Source organism: Vombatus ursinus, unplaced genomic scaffold, assembly GCF_900497805.2.
Source record: "Vombatus ursinus unplaced genomic scaffold, bare-nosed wombat genome assembly UNPS02005659.1, whole genome shotgun sequence".
NCBI lineage: Eukaryota > Metazoa > Chordata > Mammalia > Diprotodontia > Vombatidae > Vombatus > Vombatus ursinus.
This window is the reverse complement of record NW_020945437.1, coordinates 17,953,929-17,973,429: the sequence shown is the minus strand read 5'-3', so window position 1 is coordinate 17,973,429 and position 19,501 is coordinate 17,953,929. Positions and strand designations below refer to the sequence as shown.

The following is a 19,501-nucleotide window of genomic DNA, read 5'->3' as shown; positions in this document are numbered from 1 at the left end:
TTTCACTGTTTTAAAAATTCCCAGATCAATCTTTCTTTTCTATTTGTACAAGTTCTATTGGTCCATCTGCAAAAAGGCCATTTTCTATATTTAGGCCTTAAAAAGACAAACTAAATACTTACTCCAAGTATCTAAGATCTCCACCAAGTTAGGAAGGCAAAGATTGACTTCCCAAGCCCTGGGAGAGGCAGGTGGTACACAGAGGGCTGAGTTGGAGTCTCAGCTTTCCCACCAGCTAAATAATTTTGGACAGGTCATTCTACCACCGTGGGGGAAGGGGGGACATCTCAGGTTCATCATGGGCAAAATGAGGACAGTACTTGCATTACCTGCCTCATAGCCATAATTCATTTGTGGCAGGCACAAATGAACTAATGTATGTGAGAGCTGGTTTAAGTATCGACACAAGTTTAAGTTAGAAATAAACCAACACATTGCCATCCCAAGGGGGATAAGGAACATGCTCGAGCACACACACGTGCACACACACACCCCTATTCCAGCTGGAACTATTCAAATATCATTGTTTATTACTATTTGGTCCACAGGCCACAAAGCTGATAGGCCCTTAGGACCTCAGACACATTGGGATGGGGAGCTAATTACCACTTTACTGAGTTACTGCTCACTTTTCCTCCAGTGGGAAGAAGATCTGGAGAACAGGGACAATGAATGAAGAAACATCAAGGAAAGTCCACTCTTAGTGGAAATGATGGAAAGAAATACAAAGTTTATTCTAAAGCCACAGCAAGGATAGGGAGAAGAACTGGACCCATGATTTCACTATAAAAGGAACTCCTAGGTGACCAAACTGCCTATTCCCAATGTGGGTCAGCACTTTCTCTGCAATGTATAGTCTTAAAACTGCCGTGAGCATAGAGGTTACTGGACTTGCCGAGGATAAGCAGCATATATCCAAGATAGGGCTTGATCAAGTCTTCCCGAAGTCTTCCTGATTCAAGGAATCCTGACCCAGAAGGATGAATATTTCTACAAATTTTCCATCCTTTCTGTAGTAGTATGGCATAGTGTATAGGTGGCTAGCTTCCCACTCAGGACAACCTGGTTGTCCTGCCACAAGCCAGTTTGGTGAACGTGGTCAAATCGTTTCATCACTCATGCTTCCCAGAGGGTTCAAATTGTTGCACTGGTGAGAGAAGTTTCCACACTCTCCAAGTGTAGAAAATTCCTGATCCTGACATTCAGTGCCCTCCACACAATTTCAGAGTTGGAAGGAACCTCAGGGTTTAACTCACATTTGAGTAGCAACGCTAAACGTATCAATTCAATAAACATTAATTAAGAGCTCATCACAGCTAGGCACTGGGAGCTACAAAGACCCCAAATTTCATCACCTCCTTTGAGGTCCAACTCAGGGACCACCTCCTCCATAAAGCCTTCTCTGATACCCTCAGAAAATAAAAGGTATCACTCTTCCACCTCCAATTCTCCTATAGCACTGCTGTCTGACTCTCATTAGTCCTGATGACTGATCTCCTTTAGACTAAGCTCCTTGAGAGCAGGGAGTAAGCCTTCACTATCCTATTAATTAGGGATGTAAAATTATTAAGACTATTACTTCTAAAAAGAATGTGTCAACCCAGGGCCCAAAGGCTCCACTCACCCCATCTAGGCTTCCCCACATTCCACTTCCAGGTCATCCTCCTCCTCCTCCTCCTCCTCCTCCTCAGAGCAAGTGGTCTTCTATTAGAATGTAAATTCAAGGATAGGGACTATCTTTTTATATTTGTGTTCTCAACATTGAACAGAGTGCACCTGGTAGTCAACGCTAGTAAAGTTTTCTAATCTAATCCTTACCTGAATTAGTAACGTAGTCTAAGACTGCCACCTCTGAAGCCTCTTCCCTGCTCTTTCCAATGGAATTTAACTCCAGTCTGAGAGATGGGTGTGGCCTCAGGTCAGTCACACTCAGCTCTGCCTAGTTATTGGATGTGGTGATTTTGCTGTTGTTTGGGAAACGGAAGAGGGTAGAAGGGAATGTTTTGGGTAGTCATCCAGCTCCTTGAGGCAGCTGGTGGTGACCAGCACTGGACCTCATCAGGAAGACTTGAGTTCAAATCTCATATTTACTAGCTGTTTGACCCTGAACAAATCACCCCAAGCCCTCTGTTGGCCTCATTTTCCTCAACTGTAAAATGGAGATATAATAATATAGCCTACCTCTCAGGGTTGCTATAAAGATCAAATGAGATAGTATTTGTAAAAAGCACTAAGCACAGTGCCTGACACATAGTAGGTGCCATATAAATGTTTATTCTCTTCCATTGCGGGCTTAATTCCTTTAAACCCTCTCCCTTCCCTGGCTTTCTTCAAGAGTAAACTCAACCACCCAACCTCCCTCCCTTCTGCAACAATCCTTTCCTCATCTCTCCTCCTCTCCCCAGGCTAGTGCCTGCCCTCTAACATGATCTTTCATTTACATTGTTTATGTCCCACAAGTCTGCAGTTATTTGCATGTTGTCTTCCCCATTAGAATGTGAGCTCCTAGAGGCCAGGTCCCGTGCTTTTATCCTTTTTAATATACACAGCACTTAACACAGTCAGTATCTGGCACATTTGCTAGCTTTGTGACCCTGGGCTGGTAGGTCACTTAATCTCTCACTCTGCCTCAATTTCCTTAGGGGAATACTAATAGCACCTACCTCCCAGTACTGCGGTTATGTTGTGAGGATTAAACAAGATATTTGTAAATTGCAATAGAAATGTCATTAGCATTATCAACCATCCCCACCTCTTATCACCCTAATGTTATAGTGGTTATTTGTGTTTCTCTTAACCACTGAGATACTTTGGCTTCTGAGACCAGGGGAAACACTCCCTTCCCCAATAGTAATAGCAGTAACACAAGAAAGGGGAAAGCCCCCACCTCATAACTATGCAAAACAGGCCACCTCCCCAAGTCACATCCACACCTTCAGTGGGGGGGTAAGTTCCATTGGAAAGTTATAGAGGGAAAAGACTACAGACTGTAAGCTTAGAATTTTATCTAGTAGCCCCTTCCCCCAGTTTTTACAAAGGACAAAAGTCAGTTTGAGGTGACTTGGCAGGAGTCACAAAGATAAGTGTGTCTTGGTGTGACTTTCACTCCAGCAGACTGCAGAGGGAATGTGGGCAAGGGGAGGAGTTAAAGAAGTCTTCATAATTCTACTGAAACAGGGAAAGTGGAAGTAAGGGCAACCCCACCCCAGCAATAAGCCACAAGCTAGAGAATGGCTAGGCAGGGCAAGATGTTTTGCCCCCGGGGTAGTTTCTGTTCCATTGTGGGTGAAAAAAGTTTCTATTTATATTTCTACCTGGTCCCTCAAGCTAGGCAGTTCCCGGGGCTTGTGAGGTGGAAGGGAGTTGGGAAATACTGTATAAACCGAGGGCAGAATAGAAGCACAGTCGTATAAAGTCAAAGAGACTGAGATAAGAGTCCTGAGTTTGAATTCACTTATTAGCTATATGGCCGAAGTGAGTCAAATCACTTAGCACTGAATGACATTAGCAAGTATCTTACATAGGTGAAGGTGTTAGATCTGATGGTGGCAGAGAGTACTAACTTTGAACTAAAAGGTATCCCAGCGCCCCAGTGCCTCCCCTACTTTAAGCCAGGCCTAGTGCCTTTCCCCCTGAGATTTTCTCTGGTTTATCTTGTGTGTTCATAGGATTTGCATGTTTTTACTCCATTACAATTCGAGCTCCTTAATAACAGAAACCGGGGTTCTGTTGTTTATTTTGCCTCTCTTCCTACTGTTTTCAGCCTAGAGCCTGGCGCATAGTAGGAATTTAAATGCTTGTTGACTGACTGCCACACAGCTGCCAAGAGTCCCAAAGGGAGTCTGACAAATCAACAAGAAGCTTCAGTTGCAAGACTTTGAAACAAACTTTGAAACAAATTAAAACTTTTACAGTATAAATTTTTTTGTTATTGTTTTACCAAAAGGGCTACAACAACATCTCTCCGAGATTTTAAACCCCTCCCCCCTCTCTGCCCCCCCCCCAAGCTCCTTTTGCTGGTAAATTGAGGTAGGTCTCTATTTTGCTGAAAAGAATGAAAAACAAATTCTCCACAGGAATTTCTCAGTGATCTCGGAAGAGGGGACAATTTTACCTCTAAAGAAGAAATCATGGTACTTTCTGACTACATGGATTTTATTTTTATTTATGCACTCAAAAAAATTAAGCATCTTCAAGACTTAGTCTTAGAAACTAAGACGAAGACTAGATTCCTGCCCTCTAAGTACTTACTATTGAGTAGAGAGATGACAATAACCACAGAAATAACTCCAATACTAATTAGAATATGCTAAATGCCTTAAAAGGACTAGATCGGATTGGGTTACATGATTTTCTCTATAATCGCTTCCAATCTCGTGATTCTCTAAAGGGCACGGGGAAGAGATGAGTGATCGATCCTTTACTACCCCAATTCTGAATTCCCAAGCTTACCCAGCCAAGACCTAAGTAGCTGCCTGATTACATTTGAACATAGAGGACAAAAACTTCCTTTGAAAAATAGAAAGTCACTTCCTCAGTCCAAAGGCCAGAACTCACTTGGTTCTGATCTGGAAACCCAAGACAGGAAACTCTGGTAAGCCTCTGCCTCCCCCTCCCCCCACTAGCCCCCACCAGGACAGCCAGCCACTGCTCACAGCTGACAGTGGGCCGGGTCTGTACACAGTTCCCTAGATGCAATGCAGCTGGAAGGCAATCTCTCTCTCTCTCTCTCTTTCTCTCGCCTGTGCGAGGGACTTCAAGGAGACCTGATTTTACTGGCGCAACTCCTTTCAAGACGGTGAAGACCGAGATTAAAGCAGGAGGGAATAGGAATGGGTTACGGATGGACTTCCGAGCGGGTTTCAGAATACTGCTGTTGGGGGATGATGGGGTCACCTCTGGGGACAGTAGACAATGCATCCCCCTGATGCATGCATCAGTCTTCTAGCTAGACCTTTGCTTCAGACACCCCAGATTTTGATGCCGACTGGCAGACGCTTGGGAGCCCCAACCACTCTAACGTTAGCATCCGTGGGGCACTGGGCGACCGCTGAAGGCTGAAAGGCCCTCGGCTCCGCTCAGGGCTGTCCTTCTCATTCTCTCCCCTCCCCCCAATAGGCCGCCCCAATAATTTCAATAACCTCTGTCAGCTAAGACCACCTGGCAACCGAGAACCTCGATCTCTCTCCCTGAGCTACCCGGGGCTTGCAACCATAAAACCCCGGCCGGTTAGAGCGGACAAACTGCAGTGTCACCATCAGGAAGGGGGAGGGACAGCGTGTGTCTGGGAAACAGACTAAGGCAAAAAGGAGAAAACAAATGAGTCACTTGATACAAGTTGTGCACATGCGATGGTGACGCTCCCCTCGCGGATGGCGAGGGACACAGAATAACCCACTTAGACCCCAGAGGAAAAGCGCCGAGAAAGGGGCCAAGGATGCGCAGCCAAAGGTGACCTATTCCTGGTGCTGCCCGATCTCGAATCTGGGCTTGGCCCTTCTCCCCAAACCTTGCTTCTTGTCGCCCCCACCTAGTAACTGCCACCATCTACTCTGCTTTCCCCACCCCCCTTCTTCTCTGCAAGCTCCATACACTCCACTTAGGGCTATTTATGCTCACTCAGCCCGCGGGAACCAACTCTCTCTCCAAACCCAGTCAATAACAACTTCAATACTGTATGTGTTTGCCACCGAGGTGCCTAAAAGGGCGACCCCCTCTTCCTCCTCCTTGCCCCTACACTAACACATATATGCGAACCAACAAGAAAGGCCCCTCTGGACCAGAGGGGACCGATCAGTCACGTCCCCGTAGCAGCCCCAGCCTCCCCCCCTTCTCCGGCACACCCCTCCCCCTCGCCTGTTTGCTTTCTCCAGTGCACCTGCGGCAGGTGTGCTCGCAGGCTGCCCGGAGAGAGCCGGCTAAGCACCGGCCTAGGGAAGCCACGACCCCCGCCCAGCCCGGCCCAGTCCCATTTTAATTCCTTGGCTTTCACTTTCACGCTCCATTAGTGCGAATTCCCCCCGGTAGCTTTCCCGCCGGGCGATCAAGGCTAGGGAGGGGGTGGTCCCCTCGGCCTTCAGTTCCTCCAGGCTCCCGCAGTCTCTCCCGCCAGCCCGTGTCCCCGAGACCCGTACATCAGCGCGTTCCGGGACCCTCTGCCCCCCGACACCCAGGGGCCAGGGCAATCCCCCGGCTCCAGCCCTGCCCCACAGCGTCTGGGGCTAGCTGCCGTGAGCACTGCCCCAAGGACAAGCAAGGCAACCCTCCCGGGGCGGCTCTCAGCCCCCTCCCCTAGCATCCACCCCAAATTCCTGGCCCCGAGCTGGCTCCCACCGCTTCCCTCCGGTTCCTGCCGGACTTACATAGCGCCTCAACTTCTTCTCCGGGGGCGACTTCCTCAACCAGCCAGCACACACCACCTCCCCGCCGCCGCTCATCCTCACCCAGGCACCTGAGGGGGGCTGTATCTGCCGTGGCCCCCGGCCAGGGGCATTCACCAGTCACGATCCACGCGCAGACGGCTGCCTGGAGCGGCCCCCGAGAGCCGTCGGGGTGAAGGTCTGAGCAGCCCCGGGGCGCCGCCGCCTTCTTGCACGTCCCGAGCAAGCCCACTGCTGGGGCCGCGGCTTCAAGCTTCCCTGCAGCGGGTGGGGGGCGCGGAGCGCGCCGCGTCCCAGCCCGCTCTGTTCACAGCAGCTGCCGGAGCTCGCGCAGACCCACGGCCACGGCCACGGCCAGCTCGCGCTGTCTGTGTGCCTGCCTCTGTCTCGCTCACACACACAGCGACACTTTCCAAAAAAACAACAACCCAGCTGTTCGGGGCTCTAAGAAGGCAGGAAACTGCTTTTGCCCCGGGTTTCCAACGCGATTTTTTTTTTTTACCACGCCCACATCGCAGTGTAAAGCAAGGCACCGGGTGAGCCGCTTTAAAGACACAAACACGGCGGCTGCTCAGCTGTGGACGGACTCCGGGCTCTGAAGGGAGGCGGCTGGGGGAGAGGTGGGGTCAGCGGGGTAGCGATGGGAGGTACGCGCGGCTGCAGTGGGAAAGGCTGGCCCCACACCGGGATGGGCTTAATATATTTATAGCGATACTATATTAAACTAAGACTAATAAGAATAAGACCCATAATAAATCACATTAAATAAATCACCCTTCTCTCAAGCCTAGCGTAGGAGAAAGAGTACAGGACCTGGGAGTTCGGTGACTGCCGGATTCGAATCCTGTGTCTGAATTCTGAATCCTGCTACAGTTAGTATTTGTAAATGACTGGTCAAATCACTCAGCTCCTTTGATCAGACTGATGTGCATCAATCAATCCACAAACATTTATCATGCTCCTGCTATGGTCCAGGCTCGGTGCTGGGTGCTGGGGATACGCGTACAAAGAACGACAGGATTCCTACTCTAAATGAGCTTACAATGGGGATGATGCAGAAGGCACTGTGGTATAGCAGAAAACTCACTAGTTAGCAGGATCCTTTAAATCTGATCTCAAATCTCGGCTTTGCTACATAGTATCTGTGTGACCTTAGGTAAGTCTCTTCTCCTTGGTCAGTTTCGGTACCTATAAAATGAGAATGTTAGAAATCATCTCCAGGGTCCCTTCCAACTCGAAATAATCTTCTGATCCTTGCAGCAGCCTATATACTGGTTAAGAAAAATGTTATGTGCTTATAAGGTGTTATTATTCCAGCTCTGCACACAACTGGCCCTCCACAAATGTTTATCACTTTAAATACTCAGCCTCACTTTCCCCATCTACAAAATTGGGCTAATTATAGTGCCACTACTACCTTAGAAGGATGTGAGGGAAGTGCTCTGCAAACCTTTAAAAGCTAGTAAAAACAATGTAAGCTGTTGTCAGACTCGCACTTCCTCCCTCCCTGTATTATCCATTTATTCAGTAAACATTAAAGAACTACTGTGTGCAGAAGTTAATGACTGTTCCAGTCAGAACTGAACCTAGCTCTGTCCTCACTACATGCTCATTACACAGCGCTGAGGTTGGGGATGGGGGGGACGGGGACAGTACAGGGACGGGGACTACTGCAGTCAGCCTCATCAGAAAGGTGGAAGAAATGTCAGCCTTTTATGCCTCTCCAAACAGAATGAGGGTTTTAACTGGGGAATCTATGGAGCAGAGTATAGTATTTGGTTATTGATTTTTAAATGATGTACTACTTGAAAGGGAATTTGATGGCTCCTAGCATTTCATACCTACTACAGGAGTTTCAGGTTTCAGTAGCTCATGTTCCAGCTGAAATGAGCAATCCACTTTCCAGCAAGGATTTAATTATCTGTCTCTCCCACTGGGGGGAGTGGGATGTATGCACGAATAAAAGAATGGGGAAGCCACTTACTCCAGGACACAAAGGATATCTTTCTTTCTCTCTCTCTCTCTCTCTCCCTCTCTCCCTCTCTCCCTCCCCTCTCTCATCCCTCTTTTCCCCTTCTTTCCCTCCTCCCGTCCTCTCCTCTCTCCCCCTTTCCTTTTTCCCCTCCCCTTTCCCCTCTTCCTCCTGCTGTCCAAGGGAATGATTGAGGAATCCTATAGTACAAAGGCTGTTGTAATTTTAAATAATTAAACAATGGTGATTATTATAAAGTGAACAACTTAATGCAAGTTGGAGTTGTTGGGAACATTAAAGATCATTTAGTCTAACCCTCTGTTTCACAAATGAGGAAACTAAGATCCAAAGAAAGGAAGAAATTGGTACAAGGTCACTTAAGTAGTTAGTAGCAGAGCCCAGAGGTCAGCAGAGGTCAGGCCCCCTAACTCAAGATCCAGGGCATTTTGTCCGCCATAAACAGTATACCACACAGAAGAAAGGGTAGGGAGGGAATATTTCTTCTCCTCCTATAGGGAGAGTATAGGAGAAGTGGAAAAAACACTAGACTCAGAGTGAGGACTCCTGGCTTCTTGTCCAAATTCAGCCTCTTCTTACCTATGTAACTTTAGATGTGGCACATCATGTCTTCCTGGGCATCAATTTCCCCATCTATAAAACGGGGATGTTTGCAGCTGCTTTTTTCATGGGGTTGTTTTCTGTAAAGAAAGTCGGTTTATGACTATATGCAGCACCCATAGGGCTACTTCCTCAATTCTGAACTCAGAAGTTTGTAGGTGGGTCTCCAGGGACTGACTACTATAGTTTGTGAGTCTTCATTCCTAGAAACAGTAGCTCAAAAGCCCCCATTGGTGAACTTACCTTTAATAATCAGTCAGAAGATTATATCGCAAATTATCTTATAGCAAATTAATTTACTAAATTGCATACTAAGAACAATGACTACAAAACACTCCCTCCCCTCCCCTCCCCTCCCCTCAAAAAATCCTGGAGCATTTTCTTCCATGGATACATGAAACAGCACTCATGAGAATACAATGGTAATGAGGCACCCACATAGGGAACACTTGTGGCCAAGGCAACTAAAATCTCAGGTACTTCAGAACCCTAATTACTTTCTCTGCACCTAGAATTCTCATTCTGCTCCTTCCTTATGCAGTTTCCCAGCTGGTTGAGTCACCCTGAGGGGCTCCCTGTGTCTGTTCTTTCCCACAGATTGACTATCTCCTCCCAGGGTTAGTTTTGTCTTGAAGCCATGGTTAGCTTTCTGCTCTTCTTCTAGAGCTGTCAATATTTGGTACTGCTTCCTACTTTGAATGCTGCCTCTCTGTGTCCATTTGGAGAGTATACGTCTCTGTTTCCTTCTTCCAATTTCACACCTTTCGAGCCAAGACGGCGGAGTACAAAGGTGGTTGCTCTCACCCTGCCCTATCAACCTCTGAAAACCCAGAATCACCCCAGAAAAAACCATGGAACAGCTGAACCAGAAGAAAGACGGGGAGCAGCAGTGCAGTAGCCCAGGTAACTAGAGGGATTAACGGGAGAGGCCCCTCTTACCCTGGGGGAAGGGGAGCAGTACAGAACCAGGAGTTGCCCAGCCAACTACCGGAAAGACCTACTTTAGCACACCAGGAGGAGATTCTGGTGCCTTGGCATTCTACACCAATTTCACACCTTTCAATATGTCCTTCTAGATAGTGTCTCCTATTGGTAAGTAACTTCACTGCAAAGTGCCATGGTCAAAGATGGAGAGGGAGGAAAAAGAAATCTCCCCTTATTCCTCTTAGATGAAGGAAGATGCCTCCTCAGAGACTGAGTTCTTGCTCTGCTGCTGGGTCTGGCCCAGACTGATGGAAGTGTTCATAGGCTGGCTTTTTAAGGGCTTTCTAGAGGCATGGTCAATTCTCAAACAGCCAATGGCAGTTACCCCTTCCAATTCAATTGAAGAAAAGTTTCATACTTTCTAAAGGCATAAAGGGCAGCTAGGTGGTACACTGGATAAAGCCCTGGACCTGGAGTCAGGAAGACCTGAGTTCAGATTTGGCCTCAGACACTTAATAGCTGCGTGACCCTGGACAAGTAACTTAACCCTATTTGTTTCATCCCCATTTCCTCATCTGTAAAATGATCTGGAGAAGGAAATGGCAAACTACTCTCATATCTTTGCCAAAGAAAACCTCCAAAGTGGTCAACTGAAAAACAACTAAACAACAACAGCAAAAACATAAAGAACATATATACATCTTTATACTTAGTTTAATTCATCTTTAGTTATGCTTATATTTTGGGGGTAAAGACTTTCCCCTCCCTCTATACATCCAGAAATAGGAGCTATTTCTGTTTTTATTAGGGTCTCATTCTATTCTAGGACTCTATGATTTGGGGAGGCAAAAGTCTTGAAATTCATAGATCATAGGGAAGAAAAATAGATAACACTCCAAGAGGCAGTTGTGTGGCATTGTAGATGGAGTGCTGAATCTAAAAATCAAGAAAAGACAAGTTCAAATCCAGCCTCACTCTACTTGTGTGACCTTAGGCAAGTCACTTAATCTCAGTTTCTTCAACTGTAAAATGGGGATAATAACAGCCACCTACCTCCCAGGGTGGTTGTGAGGATCAAATGAGATAGTATTTGTAGAATGCTTAGCACAGTCCTGGCATATAGAAGGTACTTAATAAATGGTTCTATCCATTCTTCCTTTCATGACACACTTCCAGCAAACAGTCTTATTGGGAGAAGAAAATTGCTCTGTGAATTTTACCCTTTAAAAGGAAAGAGATCATCATCACTATCATCATTATCACCATCATCATCATCTATATTTATATACATAAATATATATGCATATGTATCATCTCGAATTTACGTAATCTTTGAAGTTTGCAAAGTCTTAATACATTTTTCCATTCATGAGCCACCTCTTCAGAGGTTGTCAGTATGACCATCATTCTATGGACCTTTGTGATTTACGAAGCATTTTTGCCTACATTATCTATTGTGATTCTCACAGACGTCTTCGTGGAGGTAGGGAGTATCTCTATCTATCTTCACCCAAGAAAACTTGAGGCACAGAAAAACATCAGTGATTGATTGTGTTAGTGACACAGCTGAGACCTGAACCCAGAGCTCATGACTCTCAAGCCTGTTCTCCTTTCCACTACCCTAATCTACCAACCAGATCAATAAATATTTACTGAGTACCTGATAACTGGTGTTTACATAGTATTGGGCAATCTACAATAAAACTTAGATATTATCACATTTTAAAACTAATTTAATATGTAGCCTGCAGGGATCCTAATGTACAGATTGGGGGCCCCTGTTTCTATGTGAGTTTTATACTATACTAGCACTATACCATAGATGATACTGTGTGCCCAGCATGGTGCTAAGCCCTCTGGGGAAGTGGGGGGAACAAGGATGTCTCAGTTTTTGCTTGCTGAATTTTATGGACTTTCCTCGTAGGTGGGGAGGCTGAGCTAACACATATAAAATAATTAGAACTGTGGAAATGACTGTAAGAGGATTCTAGTGAAGGCTGAGATTACTTTTAATTTGAAGGATCCATGAAAGTTTCAAAGAGGAGAGAAGAGAAAAGAACAGGCATTTATTAAGGGCCTAAAATGTGCTGAGCACTTCACAAATAGGATCTTGTTTGATCCTCACAACCACCATGGGAAGTAGGTGTTATTATCATTCCCATTTTACAGTTGAGGAAACTGAGGCAGACAAAGGTTAAGGGTCACACAGATAATGAGTGTACAAGACCATATATTAACTCAGGTTTTCCTGCCTCCAGGCCCAGCACTCTATCCACTGCCAAGTTGGGTCTGGTTAAGAAGAACAGAATTTAGCTCAGCTTATGCCTATGTACATGCGTGTTGGGGGTGGGGGTAATAACTTTGAGAAAAGCCAATTTTTTACGGTTCTCTTGGGGCAGGAGTTCTTACTTGAGGTCTGAGAATTTTTTAAAAATATTTTGATAACTGTATGTCTATATAATATTTTCTTTGTAATCCTACGTATTATATTTTATGCTTTTAAAAACATTATTCTTGGGGCAGCTTAGGTGGCACAGTGGACAGAGCTCTGGCCTTAGAGTCAGGAGGACCTGAATTCAAATCCGCCCTCAGACACTTGATACTTACTAGCTGCGTGACCCTGGGCAAGTCACATAACCCCCAATTGCCTAGCCAAAAACAACAACAACAACAACAACAACAACAACATTATTCTGAGAAAGGGTTTGTAGGCTACCAAAGGGATCCAGGACACAAAAAAAAAGTAGAAATTTCCTGCCTTAGAATAATTGCTCACATTTATATTGTCATACTGTAGTGTTCAAAAAACCTTTCCTGATCTCTCTTAATTCTGACTTCCCTGTTGATTACTTCCAATTAATCTTGTATCTATTTTGTTTGTACATAATTGTTGTCATGTTGTCTCCTTCATATTATACTGTGAGCCCCCTGAGGGCAGGGGCTGTTTTTGACCTTTCTTTCCATCCCCAGCACTTAGAACAATGTCTTGCAATAGTAGGCCCTTAATAAATTTTTACTGACTGACCGACCTCATCCTATTTGATGCTGAACTAGAACCTATGAGGGGCCGGTATCCTAGGAAAGATGGGAAAAACGGGACTCAGAAGTGAGGTGACTTGCCCAAGGTCACATATCCTGTGGCAGAGGTAGGACTCAAAATCAGGTCTTCTAAATTCAAGTTCAGGCCTCTTTGATCTATTTTTTTAAATTTTATTTTTCATTACTTATTATTAAAAATCTATTTTTCCTCCCTCTCACATCCTCCCCCCCACATTGAAAGAAAGAGAAAACCCCTGTAACAAATATTCATAGTGAAGCAAAATAAATTCCTTTTACTGATTAGAATATATATGTGTGTATGTCATGTATGCATGCACGCACATATATACATATGTGTATGTGTATATTGTGTATACATGTGTATATGTGTGCGCACACATGTGTCTATGTATGTGTAAGCACATATATACATAAATATGTGTGTATACGCATATATGAATATGTGTGTACATATATCCAATCCAATAAACATTAAGCATTTACCATGGTGCCTGCCTAGCAATACCCTAAGAGCTGTGGATACAATTAATAAAAAGAAAAACAGTCCCTGCCTTCAAGGAGCTTACAATTTAATAGGGAAACCAAAACACAAAAGGAGGCAGGAAAGTGGGGGGGGGGTGGACAGCAGGGAGCATCTTGTTCCATGGAGCTGAAACTAGGCAGGACAGCAGATGCAGCATGGGATGAGCCCAAAAGTCCAGTTTCTGACCTCTATAAAGGAAGGCAGTGGGAGGAGTCTGGTCCTCTGCCCTCCAGCCCTTTATCTGTCAAGGCTTGAATTAGCAGCACAGTGATGAAATTAGAGGTGAGAGCTTAACCTGGGCAGGGCATCTTGTTCTGTGGAGCTGAAACCAGATAGGGCAGCAGATGCAAAGTGGAGATATAAAGTGTGCATATATACATGTGTACGATATATGGATATGTATTTATGTGTATGAGTTTTGTATGTGTGTATATATACATCCATACAAATATGCCTGATTCTGCATCCTGATCCTCAACTTCTCTGTCAGGATGAGGGCAGCATGCTTAATCATGGGTCCTCTGGAATAATGGTTGGTCATTGCATGGATCAGACCCCTTAAGTCCTTTAAAGTTGTTTGTCTTTACAATACTGTTGTTATGGTAATTCTGTTCATTTCACTCTGTATCAGTTCATACAAGGTCCAAGACACATCTCTTGTCATTTGGTCTAACCATCTCTTATTGTTAGGACTATTCCTTTCCCTCAGACAGGGTAATTTAGTCAAAGAAATTCTAGATTTGGGATAACAAAGGACTGGAACAAAGCAGATGCCCCTCAATTGGGGAATGGCCAAATAAATGGTGGTCCATGACAGTGATGCAATGGTAATGTGTTATAAGAAGATGGTGACTATAATGAATACAGAGGATAAAAAACATGTATGAACTGATTGATGCAAAGGGAAGTAAGAAGAACCAGGAAAGTAGCACACACAGTGACTAAAACAGTATTAAATGGAAAGAACAACTATGGAAAGATGATCAAAAATGAATATTGTGAAGTTACAAAAAACAAGCTTGACCCCAGATAAGCGAGATGAGAAGGCAGAACTGGGGGAGGGGCAGCTAGGTGGCGTACTGGCTAGAGTGGCTGGAAACAAGAGGATCTGAGCTCAAATCCAACTTCCAACACTTACTAGCTATATGACCTTGGACAAGTTGCTTAATCCCCATTGCCTCAAAAAAACACAAAAAACAAAAAAACCAACAATCCAGAATTGTGGGAGCTCCATGGCTAAGGAACATTGCAAAGAACATTTTTTTTTGACGTATTGACCAATTATGCTGATTTTTTCCTCGTCTTCCTCTTTTTCTTTTCTCTTTCTTTTTTTTTTTTTTTATTCTCTCAAAGAGATGGCTCCATGGGAAAGGATAAGTGGAGAGATGAAAGGGGAATCTGGGGAATGTGAAAACAAGAGATATCAATAAAAATAGATTTTTTAAGAAGAGAGAGTTCTAGACCTAGAGTTGGGATACTTGAATGAACATCCCAGGCATGATTCTCATTAGTTGTATGACTGAGTAAGTTATCTAAATTCTCTGAATCTCCATTCTCTCTCACCTATAAAATCAAGATAGTCATACTTTTCTATACCCCTTTCAGAGGGTTGTTAGGAACATGTTCTTTGAACCACTGAGTGCTGTAAAAATGTGAGTTATGGAGCTGAACCAGTCCAGACATGGGATCATTTATCATGCACCTGAAGCTCCTGGCAGGGTGGGGGGAGAGGTAGAGAGAAGAAACCCCAAAAAGTACTGACTCGGAGAGTAGAAAAGGACTTCAGAGATCACCTAGGCCAATCCAGACCTGAAGAATCCCTGTTACAGACAAGCCTAATCCCATTTCCATAGGACAGTTCTTCAAATACCTGAAGTCAGTTATCATGAACCACCCCCAACACTCCTCTACTCTGACATCTCTTCTCCACAGTTAACACCCACAGCTCCATCAGCTGATTCTTGCACAGCATGGTCTCCATTCCTCTCACCATCTTGGTCATTCTCTTCTGGATGTACTCCAGCTTGGCAATGTCTCTTATAAAACGTGGCACTTGTAACAGTGTTCCAGATTGACCAGGCAAGAGGACAGGATTATCACCTCCCTCTTTCTACACATTGTATTTTTCTTAATGAGGCTTTTTTGGTTGCCACATCACATTTTTTTTTTTACTTATATTGAGCTTATGATCCACTGAAACTCCTAGATTTTTCCCCATGAATTGTTGACTTGCCACTCTTCTCCCATTCTGTACTTGAGAAGTTGATTTTTTTAGCCCAAATATAGGATTTATTATTGATCCCAATGAAATTTCATTTTGTTCGATTGAGCCCATCTTTCTAACATTTTGAGACCTATCAATCAATCAAAGAGCATTTAGTAAGCCTCCATTATATGCTGGGCAATGTGTGCAAATGATCAGAGAGAGAGAGAGGAGGAATCTTCTAATTAAACACCTGCATCTTATAAATGAAAGCTACAGAAAGGAGAGACAGAGAGAGACAGAGACAGAGGGAGATAGAAAAGATAGAGACAGAGACAGAGACAGAGAGGCAGAAAGGCAGACAGAGAGACAGAGAACAATAGAGACAGAGACAGAAAGAAAGAATCCCTGCCCTCAAGAAGCATCTTAGTTGGGAACTGCCATGGGTCAGGCTAACATAGATAAAGCAATGTAATATATAGCATGGAATTAATGCTAAATTATGTGACATAGGCTCCAATATTATTGAAGTTCAGGTAAGGAGATCAATGAGAACCTGAGTTGTCGAGGAAAAGCATTTATAAAGTGTTTGCTGATTACAGTGCTCATGATCCAGGAATCAAATCTTTATTAAATGCCTTTTGATATAAAATCATAGAATGTTAGCAATGTCCTAGGAAAAAGGGCACTGGAGTCAGAGACCTGGGTTCAAATCCTGCCTTTGCTACCCACTACTGATGTGAAGTTGGGCAGGACACTTAGCCTTGGTTTCCTCGCCCATAAAATACAGGAATTGGATTAGATCAGTACCATTTCACCTTTAAATCTTAAGATTCTGCCATTTGAATGTGTAAAGGGCTGTAATGTGAAGGGGTTCTGCTTCTGAAAGGAGATTGTATTTGCAATGTATGTATTTTGCATAGGCCATTATTCAGTTGTTATTCAGTTCTTCGTGACCCCATTTAGGGTTTTCTTGGCAAAAATACTGGAGAGGTTTGTCATTTCCTTCTCCAGGTCATTTTACAGATGAGAAAACTGAGACAAACAGGATCACACAGCTAGTAACTGTGAGGCTGGATTTGAACTCAGCTCTTCCTGACTCCACTGTGCCACCTAGCTGCCCTGTAAGAATATTTTTGCATATACTTACATTCTATTTCCTTCAATAGAGTGCACGCTCCTTGAGGGCAAGGACTGTTTCATTTTTGTCTTCGTGTCCTGAGCATCTAACACAGCTCTTGGTACAGAGTAGGCACTTCATAAAGGCTCTTGGACTGATTGATTGGTTGACTGTAAAAAACACTAATTTTAGAGTCAAAGGACCTGGATTCAAATTCTGGCTCTGCCATTTGCTATGTGACCTTGGGCAAGTAATTTCACTTCTCTGGGCCTCGGTATCCTTATCTGTAAAATGAAGAGGACAGACTAAGGTCCTTTCAACTCTAGATCTAGGATTTTATACAAAAAATTTTTAAAAAACAACTTTACAACAACAAAAAGTTTTATAGTCTTTGTGCTCAATATGTTTATCTATTTTATGAGTGGCCATGCATCTTTCCTTCCCCCCCTCCAAAAAAGATAAATTATCCCCTGGGGGCCAGCCTTCTGGTGATGAGATGAGGGAGTTTCTGCCCTCACAGAGGCCAACACTGGCACCATATTCAAAACCTTCCCAGCCTGAGACCTAGTGCATAGCAGCTTCTCACTCGGGTAGGCCTTATATGACCTAATCTCCGAGGCATCTTCCAACTCTGAGATTCCAAGATGGAACCTGCCACAGCTTGTGTTCTGTGGACATAGCCTTTGACATGCCTGTGTCACCTTCACACTGTGAAGGACTGACATCTGATACAAATCTGAAATCTAAAAGCTATGAGTAACTATAACATGGGTAGGAATAATCTCCATTCCCTGACACTTAAGTGGTCAAAAGATAGGAGCCAATAATTTTCAAAAGAGGAAAAATAATTTGTTCACAATCACTTGAAAAATTGTTTAAAAACTCTTGAATAATCCAACCAATACAAGTTAAAATAATGTTGATTTGCCATTTTATACCCATCAAATTAGCAACAAAATTCATTTTAAGTGTGGATTATAGGGAAATAAACAGACTTTATTTGAAATAAAAAGAAATAAATAATAAAATTTAAAATAGATACTATTTTAATATTATTAAATGAAATAATATAAAGTATATAAATATTTCTAAAATTATAAATAAATAAATTGAAATAAAAATACATTATTTGTGGAACTGCTAGTTGGTATAATCATTCTAGAATTCAGTTTGGCATATATAATAATATATAATAATATGTAGTAAGTCACAAAATTGATTTTATCCTTTGACTTTCAAATGACCTTTAGCCTACCTATCCCATTCATACTCAAAGCAAGAATACAATCTGCTAGGATTATAACTTAAGGATGTTACCCAAAAGAGAAAAGATGACTACTCTGTACAAAAGTAGCTGCTTTAGTTGTTAATAAAATAAAAAAATCTAACTTTAAAAAATTGAAAATCAGCGAATAATCAATTTGTTCAAAAATTGGGAAATGGCTGAATAAGTTACGGTATACTGATATGCTAGAATACAGGGTGTCCCAAAAGTCTAAGTGCAGTTTTAATCTACTAAATCTTCAAAATGTTTCTGATACTTCTATTTGTTATTAAAGCTTAAATATGAATTAAGACTTTTGGGACCCCCTATAATATACCGTAAAATGACAAAGAAATACAATGAAATATTGAAAGAGGCTTTCCTGGTTTCCTTCAAATCCCAGCTAACATCTCACCTCCTACAGGAAATCTTTCCTAATCCCCCTTAATTCTAGGGACTTTTTTCAGATGATTATCTCCAATTTATACTATACATAACTTGTCTGTACATGTTTTTTGCACGTTGTCTCCCCAGTTAGACTGTGAGCTCTTTGAGAACAGGGACTGTCTTTTGTCTTTCTTTGTATCCCTACACTTGGCACAGTACCTGGAACATACTAGGTTCTAATCAGTGTTTATTGACTTGACCTAAGTAAAATTGGAGTGATTATGACTATATTAAAAAAATAACAGCAACAAGACTTTATAAGTACACAGAGATCAAAGGGAATGTGGAGCAACTAAGTACAGTTATTATTTTGTTCATGTTGGTTGTCTTTCTCTTTTACAAAAATGTAAAAAGCTTGATCCATACTTTTAAATTTAGGGCTTTGTTCTTTACTTTGTTGTATTTGCTGAGATGATCTATTCCATTACTTTAAGGACCTATGGCCATAGTAGAAAGAGCATTGAATGTGGGAGTCAGGAGGCTAGGGTTCCTGCCTTAGCTCCATTAGAAAGGCAGCTTGGACAGGGTGCTGGATTTGAAGGTAGAGTAGGAAGATCTAACTTGTTCTTGCCACAAGTTTCTCATTTCTCCCTACTCTAGACCATCTTCTATTGAGTTATCAAATTGATCTTCCTAAAGCCCATCTTTCTAAAGACATGGCAACCACCCCTCCCTTCCAAAAAAACGAAACAAACCTCCAGTGGCTCCCTAGAACCTGTACAATCAAAAATAAAATCTTTCTGGCATCTAAAACCCACCCCACCCTGTCCCACTCCTCCTACCTTTCCAATCTTCTTACATTTTACTCCCCTCCACACACTTTGCGACGCAGTCACACTGGGATCCTTGAAGAAGACGGTCCATCTCCTAACTCTGGGCATTTTCTCTGGTTGTCCTCATGCCTAGAACACTCTCTCTCCTCATCTCTGTCTCCTTCCTGGCTTCCCTGGCTTCTTTCAAGTTCCACCTAAAATCTCACCTTCTGCACCA

General features: G+C 43.3%; 1 protein-coding gene across 1 annotated transcript in view; it reads right to left on the bottom strand.

Moving 5' to 3' along the window:
* The window catches only part of GAB2 (GRB2 associated binding protein 2), a 253,798-nt gene extending 247,217 nt beyond the window's left edge, over nucleotides 1-6,581 (bottom strand). The window contains exon 1 of the mRNA XM_027848228.1: nucleotides 6,363-6,581. Within this exon, the coding sequence (XP_027704029.1) occupies nucleotides 6,363-6,437 (75 nt within the window). The 5' untranslated portion in view covers nucleotides 6,438-6,581. The remainder of the gene's footprint in view (nucleotides 1-6,362) is intronic.
* Between the last annotated feature and the right edge of the window lie 12,920 nt (nucleotides 6,582-19,501).